Source organism: Equus asinus, chromosome 20 (genome assembly GCF_041296235.1).
Source record: "Equus asinus isolate D_3611 breed Donkey chromosome 20, EquAss-T2T_v2, whole genome shotgun sequence".
NCBI lineage: Eukaryota > Metazoa > Chordata > Mammalia > Perissodactyla > Equidae > Equus > Equus asinus.
Genome location: NC_091809.1, coordinates 32,141,528 through 32,163,533, shown reverse-complemented (window position 1 = coordinate 32,163,533; position 22,006 = coordinate 32,141,528). Strand labels below are relative to the sequence as shown.

The following is a 22,006-nucleotide window of genomic DNA, read 5'->3' as shown; positions in this document are numbered from 1 at the left end:
CATTAGAAAAAGGAGACCTAAGCAGCCAGATTGATAGAAATCAGAACGAGTGACAGGTGGGAATGCACTAAGTCTGTGGCTGAAACGGGATAAATGTAGATAAAGAATGCTTACCTCTGTGTGTTTTGTTGGGTCCAAAGAGCCCTCTGATTTATTGCCTAGGAGATATTCTGGAGTGCACGCATAATTGAGGCTGCTTCCACTGGTCAGCAGATGGCTTGGTCAGTGTGCCAGGATGCAGGAGAAGTAGCTGTTATCTCAGACTCAACAGAAGGAAGGGCAAAAGGACTTTTGGAGTGATTAGATGGATTGCCTAGTCAGTTCAGTGGAGTATCTCTTTATCTTGCTAAAATTCTCTTGGATTTCCCTGCTGGCAAAAAAAGCCTGGGTATCGTCTAGTCTAGTGGATTTCAACTGCAGTGTCATGATACCCTGGTGTGTTGCAATCAGCTGTATGGTGCAATGCAACACCCCAGCATGTCACAAGTAATTTGTTACTTCCAATAATAAAGTACTGAAATTTGCAAATGAACTTAAAACAATCAATTAAAACAGATTCAAGGTTATACTTATAATGTCATTTTCACTCATATGAAAATGATACAATTTCTTGAATAGGGATGGGATGTATTTAGAGGTAACCTGGAAGAAATTACACATTGTATATAGAGGTCTTGTGTGCATGTGGGAATTGAGAATTACTGTCCTGGACTGTCTCTCTTACCTAGGCAGGAGGACTGTCCTTAGAACTCCAAGTACTCATCTCTTGCGTCCTCATGGCATGACAACAGATACCGTTTCTCATTCTCATTTTAAAATAGCAAATTCATAACTCATTGCCAAGCAGTGATTGCCAAAGTCGGGATTTGAACCCAAATGTATAAACTATTGTTCCAGTGCACTCTTTCCACTGACCACTGCCTCCTCCAACAGGCAGGTGTGAAGAGCTTGGGGCAGAGGCGAGGAACAGGCAGAGCAAGAGCGATGGGCAATGAATCACCATTTATCACTGTAATCAGGAAGCTACCACAAGCAGGTTTAATCACCCCATGCGGAGAGGGATGCAGAGCAAGTTTATGGTTTACAGTGAGCAGGCTGACACAGCTGATTGATGTCAAATATGTCATGATGTATATTGTAAAGCAGGGAGATTTAATGGTGTAACTCCATGGCAGGCTTGGAAGTGAGATGCTGCAAAGTAAGGAGTGATGGATGGGCTCATTTACATGTAAAATTGCCAGTGGCATTGACAGCACTGGTATGTGAGGGGAAGATAAGAGGCACATAGCAAGATTCACTCTTGTCCTAGAATTGGAATATTAAAATACAGCTGTGGCAGCATCTGGAATTTGCAATGAACTTTAAAGATATAATTATTTTTCACCTTTTAGCTCTGAGATAATCTACGTCTTTTATAAGGTTTTCTAAAAAGCCACCATACCTTCCCTGGATCAAGTGCTTACAGTAGATGGTGATGCTGGTATGAAATTTAGTTGTGTGGAGGTTGTTAGCACACCAAAATACTCCGTGGCTTTTATCTATCCCCAGTCTAACAACTTTAGGGTGCTTGTAGAGTAACCATGTGAAAGACTGGAACACACATTTTAAAACTCCATTTGCCTCCCCCAAACTCTTGCCATCCTATGGTTTTCTCCATCCTATGCTAGGAAGAGACTCTCTCTCCTCTTATGTGTGTGTGTCTCTATTTAATTTTCCCCTAATAAGGCCGCATTATCAAGTACTGACTAACGTCTATTACATTTGAGAGTATGGGGAATGGATTTATCCTTTCAACAAATAATGATGTTTGAATCAACTCCAGCTAAACATTCAGCCACAAGGATAGACTGCTGGACCTAAATTGATGGATGAAGAGCACCTCATATTTGTCCTCCAACATTCGAAAAATGACAGTATAGCATTAGAGTCTGCCCACTTGCCTGTCCTTCCTCTCCATTCCCTGTCCCTCCTTTCTCATTTCCTCTTCCACACAATGTACACCAGGTACTGTGCGAGGCGCTGGAGACATAGCAGCAAATGAGGTGCCAGGTTAGAGCACAGGGCACAGAGAAGAAAAGAATCTCATGACAATACTTCACGATGGCTGCTACAAATGCCTGGGAGGGATCACGGGAATGCACAGGAATATCTCCATGGGACAAAGGGAGGAACATGGCTGTCAGATAAACAAGGAGGACTTTTTGGAGGAATTAGCATCTGAACCAAGACTGAAGTTAGCAAGTTAGCAAAGTAGGGAGGAGAAATTCTACCCCCCAAAATGGTGTATATATGACTAAAGCAAAAAAGTTTGGAAAATTCGAGGACCTGCAACTAGTGCAATACACGAGAAAAGAAGCACTCAGGAAGGGACAGTTAAGAGATGAGGCTAAAGACACCATCTGTATCCTGAAGAGCTTGGCTACACCTGTCTAACGGTGTGGACTATGAGACACAAAGGATCCCTTGGTACAGACGATGATGTGTTAGATTCGCCCTATCCACGTATTTGCCTCTAACAAGCTGAGTCTTTTCTGGACATGACTGTCAATTGTGTGGCGAGGAATACCTGTCGACAATAGTAAAAATTATCATCAAAGCTGTGCCTTTGGGGATGCTCACTGCTTGTAATTAAGCACATAATATTTAGAACTAAAAATTTACCAAACATTTGTCAATTCCGTTTAATGTATTTTATGTACTTCTTCAAAAACCAGATGATTGTTATCATGACAGCAAGTTAATTTTAAATGTTAATAGCATCCATACCTTATCATCCAACAATTCTTTCATTCCTTCAAAACACATTTATTGAGAATCTACTAAGTTCAAGGCATTTTGATAGGTGCTAAGGACACAAAGATGAATAACATAAGAGTCTTCATAAACTAATGAGGAAGACGCACACGTGTATATGAAATGATTGCCAACACCTCGTAAACTGAGCTATTATGAAGAATGACTGGGGCTCTGGGGAATAGAGGAATTTATGGCCTTTGCCAGACTCTGTGACACACAACAGAAGAGATATTTGAGCTTTATCTTAAAGAATGTTTAGGAGTTTTCCATGGGCAAATTTTGCAGATGACGAAACTAGGGAGTTTTGATGTAAATAGTTCACCCACATTGAGTTTCATTGAATTTCACCAAGAAAATCAGAATTATGTTATTAAGTTCATTGAGCTCGACACAGTAATCTTTTATTCTTCTAAGGACTTGGTTGCAACATTACTTCTATGATTCTCCTCGGAGGGTAAGGTCATGGTTAGGACTAGGACCTCTGAAATCACAGAGACGTGAGTTCTCATTTCATCTTTGCCATTTACTATGTGAGATCGTGGATGAGTCACTTGATCTCTCTAACCTTCATTCTCCTCACTTGTAAGAGTGCCTACTTCACAGAGTTCATAGAATATTAAAAGAGATAATGTACTTAGCTCGGTGTGAAGTACATAGTAAGAGTTAAATAAACGTTAGCCATGTATGATTAATATTATTATTATTATCTGTCATTTAATGCCTAATGAAACTTTGAATGAACCAGGACACAGTAACTTTATGGAGCTAATGTACCTCCCAGAAACCTTACTAGAGCTCTCTTCAGAAAGAATGTGGTCCTGTTGTAATAAATCAACACCACAAAAGTGGGTACACATGGCCCCTATTCTCTGCTAGTCGCTTGGGTTTTGCTCCAATTATTCTGCTATTTTCCCTAGTGTTTCCTTTTTTGCTACGAAGCTGAAAACTTCCTGAATGTGCAGTTTACTTGTTCTTCCAGATCATTAACAAAGCTGCTATGAAGGCTTGTACCTGGCTCTCTTCCTTCAGCATCCCTCCCTCTAGGTGCCTCCCCAGCTGGTTCTCTGCTAGCCCAGATTGTGAGTCCACACAAATATGTTCTTCTCTCACACACACGTTGTTGTGTGAAAACAAAGGTACTGGAACCTTTTCATGCAGTTTCAGACAGTAGTTCGTTTTCACTCCTCCCCACACCTTGTTTTCTTAAAAAAATTATCCAATGCTTGGATCCTAAAAGACACTCCTAAACTTGGTTCTGTTCTTAATCAATCCAGTGAAAAGAAAAAGTGAGAAAAAACCTAAAACCCTCAAAACAGAATGGGGAAGTGAGAGGGACCCACATTTAAAACCATTCTAATTTCTTGCCACTTGTTCTGCGCTGGACCTCCATGTTTCCTGGCATTGCTCATCATCTCCATATTGTTTCCACAGCTGCCCTTTGATCTGCACTGCTGCACCCACCCTGGTGCCCAGCCTAGAAACCTAGACTTCTGATTCCTTCCACCCCCTCACCATCACATCCAGACAATCGCCAAGTAAGGCCTGGCAATTCAAACTTCCAAATGTCTCAAAACCAACCACGTCTCCTTAGCTCCACTGCCACCTTCTATATCAACACACCATAGGCAATGGCTTTGGATGATGTGCCTCCATTTTTACTCTTCTGCAGTATTTCTTCTACTCAGCAATCAGAGATCTGTTCAAATGCAAATATGATCTTATTGTTCTCCAGTTGAAATACTTCCATGGCTTTCCATCACTCTCTGGATGGGATCAAGCTTGCACTCCTTTACTTGGGTGAGAAGGATCTTCTTAACCTTCATGACCCTTCATCCCCAATGCCCTCTTTGTTCCCCCAGACCCACCTTTCTGCTGGCACTATCTAGAATTTACCTATTGGTTTAGAGTTTAAATATGACCTCCTTCTGGGAAGCTCTCCAACTCAACTATACTCTGTTCTATGGCCCACTTACGTGTTTCCATATCTTTCCAAATCCCTGGAGCATAGCACTTACCATGCGGTGCTCTTTTGTAGCTGCTTATCAAACTGCTGTCTCCCTTGCTAGGCTGCACTCTGTGAGAGCAGGCACTACCTCTCTTGCTCCTGGTGATCATGCACAGTACCTGGAGCACAGCAGGTACTCAATATACGTTAGTGGAATTCTTAAGAATCCTTTTGAATATCTTTGAAGGATCCTTTTTGGGAGGTAGGGAGAGAGGGATGAAGCCAATCAGGGATGAAACTAAAACTATCCTGGGAGTGGGAATGAGAACCCCCTCTGCACAGGAAGGGGGATGGCTTAGGTTTCTCCCCACCATCTGCCCCCCTGCCACCTGTATCTCTCTCCAGTCCCTCTCTTGATCAGGATCCAGTCTCTCATTTCTCTCAACATGACAGTCAGCAGAAGGGCCTAAATTGGGATATTTTCCAGAGGCAGGTTGAGTAAGCACCCACTGAGCTGACCCTGATAGAAACGCTTAAGAAGCTTTGCAGGAGGATTAAGCAGCTGCCTTTAATCTTGCTTCTGTCCGGGTGGTGGGAGCAGATTCCAGCGTGTGGGCAGGGCTGGGCTGCAGAATGTCTGAGCCTCTGAGTTGCAGGCTGTGGGGGGTGGGCACTGAGGAAGCCAGGAGTTCGGAATAGAGAGAGAAATCTGGCAAAGAGGCAATTGTTTCCATTTCAACACTTTAAAAACCCAACTGAATTATCTTCTCTTATCTACTCCTTTATTTACAATTCAGAAAGCTTTCCTGTTTCTAAATGTGAGGTGCTCTCATTAGTGACTAGAAGATTCTACATTTGCGGATTATGTAACAACCAAGGCTAAATCCAGAGACACAGAAGCAGAAGAGGATTTATTGTGGATCACATCAAGTGAATCCATACAGGGAGATATCTGAGGCTCAGTCACTCATCCTGAATGCAGTGCACCTCAGATGCACTGATCCCCAATCATCTGCTATTTTCACAAGTGTCAGGTGGTGTGGCCCTGGGTATAGTATCTTTCTCTCAGCCCCCAGCACTCTCCAAATAGTAGACAGTTGCCCCCAAGATTACCCTAACTGTAGGGCATGATAATTTCTTAAGAGCCCTGAAAAAGGAGAGTTAACATTTTTGCAAAATCTGGGGTATTCCTTCTTGGATACTCCACATTTTAAAAGCCTTGTTAATATGGATTAAAGACAAAAGCAATTATCTCTAGATGGGGAAATAATTTCATTGGATATTAAAACTGGAAAAAGAGTTTAAAGATTATTTAATCCAACTCATCATTGACAGGTGAAGAACCTGAGTCTTTGAGACTTGCCCCCAAATCATGCAACCATGTATTGACTGAGTTGGCTTAGAATTAGGCCTGGCCTACTTTTAGCCATATCACAGTAGAGGTTTAAGAAGTTAAGGGTTGGGTTTTCTTTTTTTTAGGAAGGTTAGCCCTGAGCTAATGTGTGTCAATTTTCCTCCGCTTTATATGTGGGTTGCCACCACAGCATGGCTGACGAGTGGTGTAGGTCCATGCCTGGGATCCAAACCAGCAAACCCAGGCCATCAAAGCAGAGCATGCCGAATTTGACCACTCTGCCATGGGGGAAGCCCCACAGGTCTTTGATGGGAGCCTTACACAGAGCTAAATGGCGTCATGTGCCATTTGAGTTTCCTTTTAGTTTGAAGGCTTAGAGTTGAGTTTCTAGGTCAAGTCCACACTTAGTATAGTCTAAAACATAGGAGGCACTCACTGAACATTAATTGGATAAATGCTGAATTTGTACTGTCTAGTTTCATGTTCTCTGAGTGAGTTTCTGAGTATCTGGAACTTCCAAATATTTCACCTAACCCTCCCTGAGATCTTTAACTATTTTCCTTTTTTCCTATGGCACAACATCTATTTCCAAATATTCCTTATTCAGGCTGCAGGCTGCATGGGCATTTTGAAATCCGGGCACTTGAGGATACATTCCCTGGCTTTGTTTCACCTGGATCTATTGTTTCAGGTTTTAATTTCAGTATGTTAATGTCATTCTCTCCCAGAACTGCTCAGTCTCTCCTTGCATTCACTTCCAGGCTGTTCTGAGCACCTGCAAGCCTGCGTGAATTTCCCTGAAAGACTCAAGTGCATCATTGTACTTGTGTATTAATAATATATCTGATTCATTACTACTGCACCCCAAGCAACACGACCTCAGGGTATATATGACATTTAAGACTAAAAATTATTTCACATAGAACAGATCTGCTTAAAAAATAAAATCATCTTTAGGGATTTAGGGAGAGTGAGAGTTTAATGGATGGTGCTGATTTTGAAAAACAAATAGTTGACCCTAAAACAGCTTCTCTTAGTCTTTTCTTTCACTGTGACCAGGACACTATCCTCAGCCTGGCCTCAAACTAAGGCTTTTGCTGGGCAGCTCAGTAGCAGCTCTCCAGCAGGGGTGCCACCCTCAAATTCACAGCTGCTCTCTCATCTCTTAGCCAATAACATGAAAAGGCAGGGCACCAATTGGAATATCCCAGGAATCCTTAGTGTTTTATGTGCAGCATGCACTGGGTCTTTTCAGTCTGTCCTGGAAGGGGGTGCCGAGCTTCTGTGCTGAAGATCTACATGCGTCTTTCTACGGCTCTGGCTCTACCTTTCTGAGCTAACTCATTGTCTAGCATTGGAGCATTGGCCACACCATTTCAATTAACAATAACCCCCAGCCCTTGTGTGCACTGACTCAAGACTCAACGCTGCCTGTTTATGTCATTGGTTTATACTGAAAGACTTCCGGATATTTTCCTGACCTTACAGGGACTGAGAAGTAGATGGGCTGATGCCGGCTACTATTGCTGGCTTCGAATTTTACCACTTATTGTCTTTGCAAATAAGGGTGAATTCTCTCGACTGTGCTTTCTTCCAAACAGATTTTTCATCACCAACACCGAAATGATTGGCTGGGGAGCTGGGGTGTTTACAATGAGCATTCTGCACTTGCTTACTCTCACACATTAGCAGATTTTTGCACCCTCCAGTCATCAGCTGAAGGAGTCTGAGAGGGACAATGACCTGAAATCTCCCTCCTTGCTTCAGAGCCGACCTTCACGCTGCAGTGCATCCTTCACGATGATTTCCAGGGAATTAATTTAGAATGGCTTTCTACTATCCTGCTGGTATCTCTGCAAAGGGCTCCCTTTGCCCTAAGCCTGCCTGATTTCAACCCATTCTCTCGCCTACTGACTTCAGTAAATGAGGAAAACATATTTAAATAAAACAGAAGCCAAGTTTCTAAGGAGTTATAGAGATCTCTACCTAGTGACATAGACTGAAATCTCAGCAGGTGCAAACTTATCCTTCCTGGAGGAAAAACTATATCCCTCTTGGCTTTAAAGCCATACATTTGCATATTGATAGACTCCACGGACTTGTGGAGCCGGGTTGGGATATTAGAAAATAAAAAACACAACTCAGGGAAGCACTTTGCTTCTTGGAAAGTTGTGGGGAAGGTGATTATTTAATATCTAGTGAGACAGAAATATTCAATTTCCAAAGACAAGCCGCACTTTGATTCACCCATTAGAGGCACCGTCCATTCATTTATTCATTCACTCATTCAACCAATATATAGTTACTGAATACCCTCTGTGTCAAACATTGTCAGTAACTGGAGAGACACTGGAGGGAAATAATAATAGTGTCAAAGTCTGTTGCTATATAGCTCTTTTCTCTACTGCTTATCTACATTTACCACTTGTCTGTGTGTCTGCCTTTTCATCCAGCATCCATGCAGAGTAGAGCAGGAATTATAGAGTCCTATCTCTGCTTCTTATCAGATGCATTTCTTTGATCTCCCCACAGAGATTTAATACACAGAAAAGGCACTCAGGGAACATTTGCACTGGTTGTTCTACATGAGTTCTGGGTCATGGGGTTTTAAGGTCATGGAACTGGCAAACCCAAAGGGACTGCAAAAATGTCTAGTTATCAGATAATCCTTTTTTAATAGATGAGGACGCTGAGACTTGGGGAGTTTAGGTTACTTGCCAAAATCACGAAGTTAGTTATTGGTGGAGGAGAGATCAGACCCCACTTGTCCTAATGCCTTCTCACTACTCTTCCTACTGTGTGAGTTTGTGACCAAAACCTGTAAATCCAGCTGAAGACTATAAGAGACCATCTGGTCCAAAGCTTTGGCTGCAGATTTAGAGTCACCCAGAGGAGCATGTAAAACCACTGCAGATTGGGTTCTACCCCAGGGAACTTTAATTTATTTGATTTGGGTCCAGGTTCGGATGTCTGAATTTTTTAAGGATGTCCTAGATGATTCTTATATATTGCTTTTAGAAACAACTCAAGTGGTCCATTCACCCACACATTCTACTACCATGTTCATTCATGCATTTCATTTCATATATTTCCTTAGATATTAATTTAACGAGAAAGATGTACATAGAACATCTCCAAAGCAATCCATATCCTGTGTCAGGAAGATTCTGCCAGCCTCCCAGCATTCCACAGGCACCTTCCAAATCCCGTCCCCCAGTTACTAAACATCACTAACAAGCAGGATTAGCCAGCAGGCCCGTGAAGGCTTTCAGCTGGTCCCATTTTCCAAGCTTGCCTCACACAGGAGCCGCTCGAGAGCCCTGCCATCGTCTGCTGGGACCACGTTCATGTTCAGGACCATGACAGAAGGTACCAGGGGCTCATTTCCCTTTATTTACTTTTAATTATAATTTTCCTGCGTGGCTCTGCCCTCCCGTGAGAGCAGCAGCACCCTGTTAATGGGATTATGTGGTGTGGATGCTGCTGTGTGCGTGTGCGCCGCTCCTCCTGTCTCTGAATTTCACCCAGATAATTGATTTTGGTCTGTTCCCTGACACTTGCCTTTGCAGCAAAGGGTGATATTAGGGCCTTTGTTCCATTTTTGAGTGACAAAGCCTTTACAAGCCAGCCAAGCAAAAGCAATTGTTGCATCTCTCACTTTTCTTATTAACTAACAGAGAATTGCAGGCAGCTTGAAACCCGCTGAGAGAAATAATAACATAAGCGGCTGCTTGGGAGCAAAGTGGGTCCTTTCAACCACAACAGCCTGGAGAGATTAACAAGGGCCCCTCCTCTCCCTCATCCGCTGGATCCGAGCTCTCCGTCTTCTGTCTTCTATCCTCTCTGTCTTCCCCCCTTACATCTCTATCTGCTCTTGGACACTTTTCCACCCCCTAAAGCAACACAGTGGTCTATGGAGAAGAGGCATCGTGCAAGATTCTGAGGGACCACAGGATCCCCACATGGACACTGGGTCTGCTCGGTGCCTCTGTTCCCTGCGGAGTGGAATCTCCCATCTCAACCATGGCTGCTTGTTGGTATTTAGGAGTTTCTGTGCTTGTTCTTACATATTTTTCACCTAAAATATTTATTACAAAATATTTTAAGCATATAAAAAAGAGAGAAAATGAACATTATTGTATCTACTGCCCATATGAACAAAAAAATGTCAGTCATATAGATGAGGACTCTTGAGAACCCATGTCTGATCTGTTCAGCCTCTCTCCCTCCCCACAGAGTTCAACACGATTCCAAATTTAATATCTGCCATTCCCAGGCATTCATTTCTATCTCTACCAAATATGTGTGCCACTAAACAACGTAAAATACTGTCGGCATGTTTTTAAACTTATAGAAAGTATATCATACCATGTGTACTTGACAATCGGAAAGTTTTATATGTGACATTCTTCTATTTGATACATGAGCTAAAGTTCCTAAATTTTTACCATTGAGTTCTATATTTGTCATATGATAAACCCCAACTGTGTACTTATCCATTTGCTGGAGGACGTTTCGTTGCTTCCATACACTTTGCAGTTACAAATGTTGCTGCCATCGTATCTGGGTGCACATCTCCTTGCGTACATACACAAGACTTTCCATAGGCACAAGCCTCCATGTGGGATTGCTGTTTGTTAGAGCTGTGCATCTTCATCTCTTGTGGATAATGCCAAGGTGTCTCCAAAGAGATTTTCTCCTAAAAGTGTAAGAAAATGAAAATTAGGGATTGTTAATCACATTTCACATGTGAGCACAGAGAAATGATCTCTCCCTTTGTTTGGCCAGGAAGACAATAGCATTGGGGAAAGGAAAACCACTTGCCCCAAGTTTTCATTTTTGTTCTCCCCCCATCCAGGGTGTCTTAGCTTAACAGAAGCATCACTATCCTCCCAATGGAAGTGGAAACTCATCCCTTGCTTTTGTTTTCCTTGGTGACTTTAATTTCTGTCCTAGAGCCACGGCCAGGTAGGAGCCTTAGTCACAGACATACTCTTTCTTGTGGCAGGATGGTCCCTGCTCTGCGACAGAGGCTCTGCTCAATGACCAGAGCTGCATGTTGCTTTGCATGCTCTCCAGTTGCCATGAGCCTCAGCAAGTCACGGGAGCACACCGGCAGAACTGCGAGTTTGTCTTACGACTCTGTCTTGAATTTGAGTTCTCACCCTCACTAGTTTTGTGATCACAAACAAACACATCTTCTCAGGTTCTGTTTCCTCATCTGTAAAATGAGATGATCACCCTAGCCTTGCAGAGAAGTTGCAAGGATTAGGGAAGAAAGCACAGCAAATCAAAAAGCACAGTGCTTGGCCCCCGGTGATCTCCCGTTGAACAGCAGATGTGGTTTTAACGTATGCTGTGCTCTGCATGTCAGGTGTAAGGTGGCCTGAATACCCCGTGGGGGGAAGGGCTCCTTGCAGGGAAGACTTGCCCCCACCTCCTTGCTTTGGGCTTCCTTCCCTTCCCTGGGCCGGAGCACACGGGCGATGCTGACCATGACGGTGATCCATGACAGTGTGGGGACAGTGTGGTGGACTTCAGAGGACTTTCCTAGACCTACCCCAGACCCTACCAAGGAGACTAGGAAAACCAGTTTCTGTGTGGACAAAAGGCTCAGATAGGAGTGGCTTCCATCTTGACCCTCTTCCTCGCCTCCGTGTAATTGTACTTTGGGGAGGTGTAAGAGCAGTGTCCTTCCTCTCCAATAAAAACTCGGGAATATCAAGACACTGCTCAGATCCCCTTAGAGGTGGGAGAGAGGACAGGGTCAGAATCCATTGTACACTATAGGGCACAAAGCTATAGTATTTTTACGTTGTTTACTTCTTCACAGTTCTCCTTGTTTTCTCATGCAGTTGTCACCAATTTAATTACCCCTCTGCCTTTGTTTCTGTCTTGGCTCCCGCTCCTCCTGATGTACTTCTCTCTCACCCTCTCCTCGTGTTTTCTTCCTCATTCTCTCGACTTCCTGGCACCTCCACAATTCACCTGCCTCTCCCCAATGACTCTCTTGCAGCCCTCTTGAATGAATGATTACTGGAAGGAACAGAATTGTTTAAAAACGACAATGTTTTCTGTGCACCAATGTGTAAAATTTACAATAATAAAGCAGAACAGCACTAAATGAATTATGGTTTTAAAAAAACAAATTACCCACCTGTCAAATACTATTAACGCTAGAATCAGTAGGAAGAATAAGAATGGGTGTACAGAGGGAGCTTTTCTTTTTTTGTAAAGCAAATATCAGCCCCTCATAACAGCTGGTTTGAGTCTATGAATGAGCAACTGATAAAAAGAAGGAAGGTAGGAAACTCGCCATTGAATCGTTTTTCACCGTGTCAATGAAATGTGTTACATTTGTGTGGAGTTCAGACGTGTTCCTGTATCTAAGTAAAGGGCTCATTGCCTTTCCCCAAGCTTAACGATATCTTATGTCATAGGAGAGGGAAGATGGGAAAGGGGAAATTACGAAAACTAAAGTGGGTGTGGAGGTGAGTTTTCGACATCCAAGGACCAATTTGATTCTCAAAAAAAGCAGGTTTAAAAGAAAAGCCACATACACAAGAAAATACCTTGTCTCTGTGAGTAGACTAAAAGGCAATCTACATTTGGGCAGAGAGCAGTAGTTTTTTCTTTTCTTTTCTTTCTTTCAATGCTGAAAGTCTGGAGACGAACTGGATCTTTAATGCGATAGGAGTCTTGCTTTCACAGAGGAACTTCAAAGTTAGTGATAGGAATGGGGAAGAAAACCATATTACTTAGGAGGTGAGTGGTATCACTGGTGATAAGCACAGGGCATCCCGAGACCGTGGAACTTCCTTGTTGACTCTCAAAGGGTTATTTTCTTCTCTAACGTTGGATAAAAGAAAATTTGGCCACTGGAGGCAAAGTCCAAATAGATTCTCAGCTTGCAGTCACTTGCAACTTCTTTGAATTCATCTAAATCTCTTGATTTTGTCCTTCAGATGAAGATTAAATGACCAAGACATTAGTTGAGTATGAAATTATAAGTGGGAGAAACTAAATTACGAACAGATTTAGCTCATCTGGCCCGCAGGAGACGCACATTATATCTCCATTGAATGAAGGAATTTGCTATGAAACACCTGGACGGCCTGTGACAAGAGTTCTAATTAACAAGGATCTGGTTTTTGTTCTGTTAACTATAGATAATGCTTCTTGCTCAACTCTAACATAATAGAATACAGTCTTTAACAGTGTCTTAGGAACTTTAGATAAAAAGAAATATAGAAATAGAAATTATTATTAACATTATAGTAGCCTAAGTGAAAAGAACACTTTCCTATCATATTCATAAGATTTTTTTATATCTTCTTCAAATTACCCTGATGTACATTGCTTTAAAAAAACAACTTTGAGTTAGAGAAGTAATTGTGGGTATATTATTTCAACTGCAATTAAAAGCATTTCAACAACTAAGCCCACATGTGAAAGGTTGGTGCTTTGGTCTATGTTTCCATTTAAAGTGTCCAGTACAAGAGTGTGAGTCAGGAAGACACGAGGGTAAGCAGAAGACTTTCCAGTTTCTGTGTGTTCTTTGTGCAATTTAAGACTGTGTGTGATTACAGTGTTAGTTGCCTTTAAGGGCTTTGTTTTCCCCTGGGTTACAATATCTAAGGGAGGTGGGGGGAATAATAGGGTAAAGAGAACTGAAAGGAATTCTCAAAAGGCATTGTGGAACACATCAGCTGAGGCACAAGTTATAAGTGAATCTGAGGGAGAGACAGTTAATTTCCTTCCATGCAAGCTTGAGGCTGAACAGAAGAACTTACTTGGCATAACTTTGTTTAGCAGGAGCAGCAAATTTTAAAAACTCCTTAGTGTAGGAGAAAATAATTCAAGCCATTTGGTAATAATTATGCCTTAAATTTGTTCAGATATTGCAATCTGTTGTTCCCTAAAATTTCTATATCATTCAGTTCTGATAACATTTGTTCAGTGCCCATTGGGTTTCAGATTGGTGCTGGGAACTTAAGGCTCTAAGAAGTCACAGTATTCAATAAATTACCTGAGAAAGTCAACACTTTATTATAAAATAGGCTTTGTGTTAGATGGTTTTGCCCAACTGTAGGCTAATGTAAGTGTTCTGAACATGTTTAAGGGAGGCTAGGCTAAGCTACTGTGTTTGGTAGGTTAGGTGTATTAAATGCATTTTTGACTTATGATATTTTCAACTCATGATTGTTTTATTGGGAAATAATCCCATTGTAAGGCAAGGAAGATCTGTACAGGAAACGATTACTTATACAAAAGAGTGAAGGGAAAATCAACACTACCAGGTTCTGGAGAAAGCTGTAGGGGATAAGACCCAAGTGAGATGATGACAGAGAGAGTTTAGCTAGGAGGAGCAATAACTCTTGTATTCTACTAGTAGGGAGGAAAAAGAGAATGTGCTCTGATATAGGGATGATAGTGGGTATACTCAGTTTGAGTATAAACACAGAATTGTTTTCTAATAAATTCTGTCAACTTTTCTGAAAAACAAAATCCCCTTTCCTCTTTGGCCAGCAGGGATTCTTAATAATATCTATTCAACTCCATAACTATTCAATCAATTAAATTTTTAAAACTTGACCACTTTCGTTTAATATTGTAATTTCATGTTTCTTCAAATCTACTTCCCCGCAAGGATTCAGATTTTTATTTGAATGGCTTGGAATGTACGTGGGGCTGTGGATATGGTCTGCTTACTCACTCCTAAACCCTTTTGCCTTCCATTTAGAGATGATGTTCATGCAAGGAAGAAAGCAAATGCGAAAGGACAGTCTCTGAATCATGTCAGCTTTAAGGACATGCCTAAGCTCAAAGTGAAGGGAGGGAGAAAGATATTCCATGCAAATAGAAATCAAAAGAGAGCAGGGGTAGCTCTACTTATATCAGACAAAATAGATTTTAAGCCAAAAATGGTAACAAGAGACAAGGAAGGCCATTATATAGTAATAAAGGGGTCAATTCATCAAGAAGATATAATAATCATAAATGTTAACAAACCCAATATCTGAGCACCTATTTATATTAAGCAAATACTAACATACATGAAGGAATAAATAGACAACAATACAATAATAGTAGGGGAATTCAATACCCCACTTTCAACAGTGGACAGATTATCCAAATAGAAAATCAAGAACAGAACATTGGACTTGAATTATACTTTAGATCAAATGGATCCAATGGACATATAGAGAACATTCCATCTAACAGCAGCATAACACATTCTTCTCAAGTATAGATGGAACATTCTTCAAGATAGATCATATGATAGGTCACAAAACAACTTAGCAAATTTAAGAAGATTGAAATCATATCAAGTATCTCTTCCAACCACAGGGGTATGAAACTAGAAATCGATAACAGACAAGCCCACAGCTAACACCATACTCAATGGTGAAAGGTTGAAAGCTTTTCTGCTATAATCAGGAACAAGACAAGGATGTCACTCTCACTACTCCAATTCAACATAGTACTGGAAGTCCTAGCCAGACAAAGGAGCGAACAAAAAGAAATAAAACAAATCCAAACCAGAAAGGAAAAAGTGAAATTGGCTTTGTTTGCAGATTATATGATCTTATATATAAAAGTCCTAAACACTCCACCGAAAATGTAGTGGAACTAATAAACCATTCAGGAAAGTTGCAGTAAGTATACAAAATAAACACGCAGAAATCAGTTGCTACACAGAAACAATAAAATATTTGAAAAAGAAATAAAGAAAACAATCTCATTTACAATTGCATCAAAAACAATGAAATAGGAATAAATTTAATGAAGGACATGAAAGATCTGTACACTGAAAATCACAGACTTTAATGAAGGAATTGAAGAAAACACAAACAAATGGAAAGATCTCCCATGTTCATGGATTGTAAGAGTTAATATTGTTAAAATGTCCATACTACCCAAGCCATCTATAGATTCAAGGCAATCTCTATCAAACTTCCAATGGCATTGTTCACAGAAATGGAAAAAACAATCCTAAAGTTTGTGTGGAATCACAAAAGGCCCTGAATAGCCAAAGCAATCCTGAGAAATAAGAACAAAGCTGCAGGCATCACACTTCTTGATTTCAAACTACACTGCAACGCTATTGTAATCCAAACAGTACAGTGCTGGCATAAAAACAGACACATAGACCGATGGAACAGAAGCAAGAGCCCAGGAATAGACCTTTAGATAGATGGTCAACTAACGCATGACAATGTAGATAAGAATACTCAAGGGGGAAAGGATAGTCTCTTCAATAAATGGTTTTGAGAAAACCGTATAACCGCATGGAGAAAAATGAAATTAGATCCCTATCTTACGCCACTCTAAAAAATTATCTCAAAATGGATTAAAGACAAAACATAAGAACCGAAACAGTAAAACTTCTGGGAAAAACCTCCTTGATATTGGTCTTGGCAACAAGTTTTTGGATATGACAGCAAAAGCACAAGCAACAAAAGCAAAATTAATAAGTGGGACTGCATCAAACTAAGAAGTTTCTACACAGCAAAAGAAACAATCAAAAAATTGAGGGAGAAAATATTTGCAGACTGTATATCTGATAAGGGGTCAATACCCCAAATATACCAAGAACTCATGAAACTCAATAACAATAAAACAACCTGATTCAAAAATGGGCAGAGGAACTGAATAGACATTTTTCTAAAGAAGACATACAAATGGCCAACATATACATGAAAAGGCACTTGACATCACTAGTCATCAGGGAAGTGCAAATCAAAACCACCATGTCACCTCACACCTGTTAGAATGGCTATCATCAAAAAGACAAAAGATGATAAGTGTTGGTAAACATGTGGAGAAAAGGGCACCCTTGTGTACGATTGGTGGGAATGTGAATTGCTGCAGCCACTATGGGAAACAGTATAAAAGTTCCTCATAAAATTAAAAATAGAACTACCTATGATCCAGCAATCACACTTCTGGGTATATAGCCAAAGAAAATGAAAACAGAATCTCGAAGAGATATCTGTACTCCCGTATTCATTGCAGCACTATTCATAGTAGCCACAATATGAAAACAACCTAAGTGTCTGTCAACAGATGAATGGATACAGAAGATTGGTATATAAATACAATGGAATGTTTTTTAGCCCTCAGAAAGAAGGAAATCCTGTCATTTGCAACAGCATGGGTGGACCCTGTCACCATTAAGCTACGTGAGATAAATCAGACAGAGAAAGACAAGTACTACATGATATCATTTATATGTAGAATCTAAAGAAAAAGCCAGACTCATAGAAACAGAGAGCAGAATGATGTTTACCAGGAGCTGGGAGATGTGGCAAATCAGGAGATATTGGTCAAAGAGTACAAACTTCCAGTTATAAGAGTAACAAGTTTTAGGAATATAATGTACAGCATGGTGATTATAGTTAAATACTGTATTCTATACTTGAAAGTTGCTAAGAGAGTAGATCTTTAATGTTCTCACCACAATTGAATATTGTAATTACGTAGTCTAAAGGATGTGTTAGCTAATGCCATGGTGGTAATCATTTTGCAATATATAAGTGTATCAAATTGACACCTTATATACCTTAAACTTAGACGATGTTATATGTCAATTACATCTCAATAAAACTGGAAAAAAGAAAACGAATGGTTTCTGCCCAAAGAGAGTTGGCTGCACTCTAAGTTGTGGATCTTAACTACTCAATTAGCTTACTATCTATAGACTCTGGGGGGGGCAGGTGGAGCCCCAAAAGGCCCAGCTAGTGGAGTCTCAACTCCCAGCAACTCCTCTAGTTGATGTTAGTTCCTTCAGAACCAAAAATCAATTACTTCTTCCAGTTGACCCTCAGCTGGCAGCAACTCATCACTTTATTGGATGCTCTAGACTCTTTGCTCCAATCCAATGAAGTTCCCAGAAAATCTCAACCCCACAATCTCATCCACTCCTATTTCCTCATGGCCCATGGACACTGTTAGAAATATCATGTGTAAGTTTCCAGTATTGTGAACTCAAGTTCCCAAGGAATAGTCTCTGATGTCCTTTCCCGGTCATACCCCACTCCATTTCTTCAGAGTGCTCATCTCCTCGCTTCAATAATACAAGTAAGCTCAGTAGACCTTGCAGCTCAATAGACTATTAACTGAGTGACAACTGTAAGACTTTATTATTACAGGCAGACATCAACTTCATGAGAAACCTTTGCAGCAATCCTGTTCCCCTTGAGAAAGGAGAACAAGTCAAGAGGCATTCTCCCTTGCTTTTCCTGTCCCTCACGAATAGTCCTTTTTTCAAAAATCCTCCATTCTAGCCTTCTATATTAGGTCAGGATAGAGGGATTGCAGAGCAGAAACCTTTCAGTCAAACCTTTGAGGAGGTGATTGGTACCACAGCTGCTGTTTCTCTGAACTGAGAATGTGGGGTAAGCAGTGGTTGATAACTTCAGAAAAATTGGGAAAGATCTACTTAGCACTTTATCCCATCTTATTATTGGATAAGATAGCAGGAAGCTGAGAATGGGAGACAGTTGGAATACAAGTTGGACAGAATAACAAAGGAGAATTTTCAAGCATTAAAGGGGATTCACTAGAGGTCAAGTGTTGGGGGCCAAGCACTCCTGGCAGAAGTGGGAAAGAGCAATAGGGAGCTATTGTGGGTTGCACACAATGGAACGACAAATGATCACCCTGACTGTAGCACTGAGAAGGATTTAGAAGGCCAAGAAAGAGAGGAGTGAAGTGGTTAGGTGCATTCAGAATTCATGCCTATCAGTTCTGAGGTAACTTATTGCCATTGAGAAAAGCCTGCCTGACATTTTACCCCTAATTGACCCATTTTTCAATGGCCTGTGTTTTCTCTATAAATCTGAAACCTTGGAACCACACCACTTCCCCTTTGTCACACTCCTCTACTGTGATTATGCAGCATAACCCAAGCTTAGTACATTAGCTAAGAGTGAAAATAAAAATTTAGTTTTACATTTAGTGGTTATCTTAAAGTTCAAATTATATACAGGTAGGTAAATGATAGATATCTGGTGTCATGTCTCAATTTAGCTTGTCATACTCTAAAAAAATGCTCAAATTTTATGGACAGTTATCTCTCTAATTTCTAAGTCCATCCTTTTTCTGCTCTTAAGATTATGCTCATCCGCACTTTAAGCAATCCCATAACATCATTACTTGATAATATTCTCTAGATCTCCCATTTCAGACATTGTACATAAACCAATTCCCCATTGGTATAAATTTATCTCTGTGTTGGGTCCTTACTTTTCTGTCTTTTCTGGGCAGAATTGCAAAATGGTCAGGTTCATGGCTCTGGAGTCAAATTGCCTGGGTCAAATTTCTAGCTCAACACACAGCTATGTGACCTTGAAAAGCTATTAAACTCACCATACCTCGTTTTCCTCATTTATAAGATGAAAGTAATAAAAGCCTCTCCCTCAGCAGGCTGTTTTTAGGTCTAGATGAAATGATTCATGCAAAGCACTTATCACAGTGTTGTCCATAGCAAGTGTTCAATAACTGTCACTTGTTATTATTGTTTGCATGATTATTACCACCATTACCACCATGATCACCATCACCACCATCATCACCACCATGATCACCATCACCACCATCACTACCATCACCACCATCACCACCATCACCACCATCATCACCACCATCACCATCACCACCATCACCACCATCATCACCATTACCACCATCATCACCATCACCACCATCACCACCATCATCATCATCACCACCATCATCACCATCACCACCATTACCACCATCATCATCATCACCACCACCATTACCACCATCATCACCATCACCACCATCATCACCATCATCATAACCACCTCTGTTACTCTCTCTCTGTCTCTTCCTTTCTCTCTCTCTCGCTACAAAGATACACATACTCATACACACACATACATGCTTATCTCCAAAACTCAAGGTTACACAACTTCCTTAATCATCCCTTTACCTAAATCTAGATACTAGTGATAAGAACTCCCAGAGCACTGATCCTCACTATCATGTCAAAGGAAACCTTTGTCCTATTTGGGACTCATTTCTTTAATTGAAAATAGTAGCTTCCAAAATGTTGGAGGGCTCCTTTTCATGTCTACATCTATAAAAATTAATAAATGACTGAAATTGTTATGGTTTGCTATTGTTTACAAAGCATACTAGCAAATTTGGTCTCCTTTGAAGACCCAACATGGCTCTGAGGAGGCACTTGTGTCCCATTTTACTGATAACCAACTCTGCCATGAAATTAGGTGATGTGCCCAAGTCCACACAGCTGGAAAGTGGTAAAGCAGAGCCCTCAACCTCAGCCGTGTCACCCACGCACACCAGGCCGGGGCTGGACTGCGTGTGAATTCTGACAGGAGTCCCTGCTGCAGTCTGGTGACTTCCCTGAGTCTCCAGGAGGGCAGAACTCTGGGCTGTTGTCACAGGGTTCAGGCCACACTTAAAACCTTCCCACTCAAATTTGGGAATGTGTAACTTTTCAGGAGACTTCACAGCTTATGTAGCAAATAACTTTCCATGGGGAAGCCATTCCTCGAACTCCAGAGGAGACTGGAATTGTATTCATACTATGGCTTTGCAGTAAAAATTAAGTAGCAGATACTCTCACTCTGCAACCTAAATTAAAGAGAATGAATTTTACTTGACTACTCTCAGAACAGCCCCATGCTCAGATTACCTCAAGGTTTATAGAAGACCCTTACATATTCATGAAAGCACAAAGGATGCCAAATAAGTCTGCATACTGAAGGTAGAGAGCGGAGAGGTCTGATTTCCTAGCACATATATATGTGAAAAGCCAGTATTGGTCAATTCTCCCACAGAGGAGGGTTCTTCTGCATACAGATGGATAAACAAAGGGAAAACACTTTGCTTCAAATCTACTTCAACTCCCAAATCAGCCATCAAAACAAGCCACACACTCAAACACAAGTATAAACACTCACGTCAAAGTCTAGATGTTAAAGGAGGAAAAAAGCAGAGGTCATATGTATGCATGATGCTTTCTCTTTTTACTCATGAGTTCAGAGTAATGTTTTCACCTGCTAACTCAATGTCAGAGTCTGAGAGACAGAACTCAGACTAAACAGCCAGGGGAATGAGCACGTGATGTTTGGCAAAGCAATCATTACAAAGAAACCTCACTTCTAAGGAAAAAAAACATGGATGCCCTAAGGAGGATTTGACCTGGATATCTGTTCTTTGATGGTAAAAAGGAAGCATGATTCTGTAGACTCACTAGCAGTAAAGAATTTACCATGAGCTTTATTTATTTATTTATTTATTTATTTATTTTGAGGAAGATTGGCCCTGAGCTAACATCCGTGCCCATCTTCCTCTATTTCATATGTGGGACGCCTGCATAGTATGCCGAACCCAGGCTGCTGAAGCAGAACGTGCAGACTTAACCACTGCGCCACTGGGCCAGCCCCGATGAGATCTATTTTTAATCCCCATACAGGACAAATTTTGTTGTGACAAATTCCAATGGCCTATGAAAATTACTCTTGACTTCACCCTCAGCTTGGATACGAGGCAATCTAGTGTAGGTAAGCCCGCAACAGGATCTGGTATCAGACTTCCGGACTCATCACTGACTTATTCTGTGGCCTCAGATGAATTACTAACACTTTCCAAGCCCCATCTTCCCTGCTGTAAACTGAGGAACAAAAACACTAACTCCTTCTCAGGGTTGCTGTGGGGATCAACTGACGGAAGTGTATGCCTGTATGTAGGTGTCCATGTAAGCCCACATGCGTACACATCCACACTCGTACAGATACACTTATACTCATGCATACATGCATGCAAACCTATATGAGAACACTCTTTGAAAACTAAGTGCTATCCAAATGATAAATGAATTTTAAAATATAATTTAGGGTGTTCCGTTGTAA

General features: G+C 41.0%; 1 protein-coding gene across 5 annotated transcripts in view; it reads left to right on the top strand.

Moving 5' to 3' along the window:
* The window catches only part of NTM (neurotrimin), a 914,184-nt gene that overhangs the window by 409,909 nt on the left and 482,269 nt on the right, over positions 1-22,006 (top strand). The window contains exon 1 of one of the 5 annotated variants that reach the window (XM_044752723.2): positions 9,326-9,464. The exons of the other annotated variants lie outside the window; for them this stretch is intronic. Coding sequence (XP_044608658.1) covers positions 9,443-9,464 — 22 coding nt within the window. The 5' untranslated portion in view covers positions 9,326-9,442. Of the gene's footprint in view, positions 1-9,325; positions 9,465-22,006 lie in introns of those variants that run through there. 5 annotated transcript variants of the gene reach the window in all.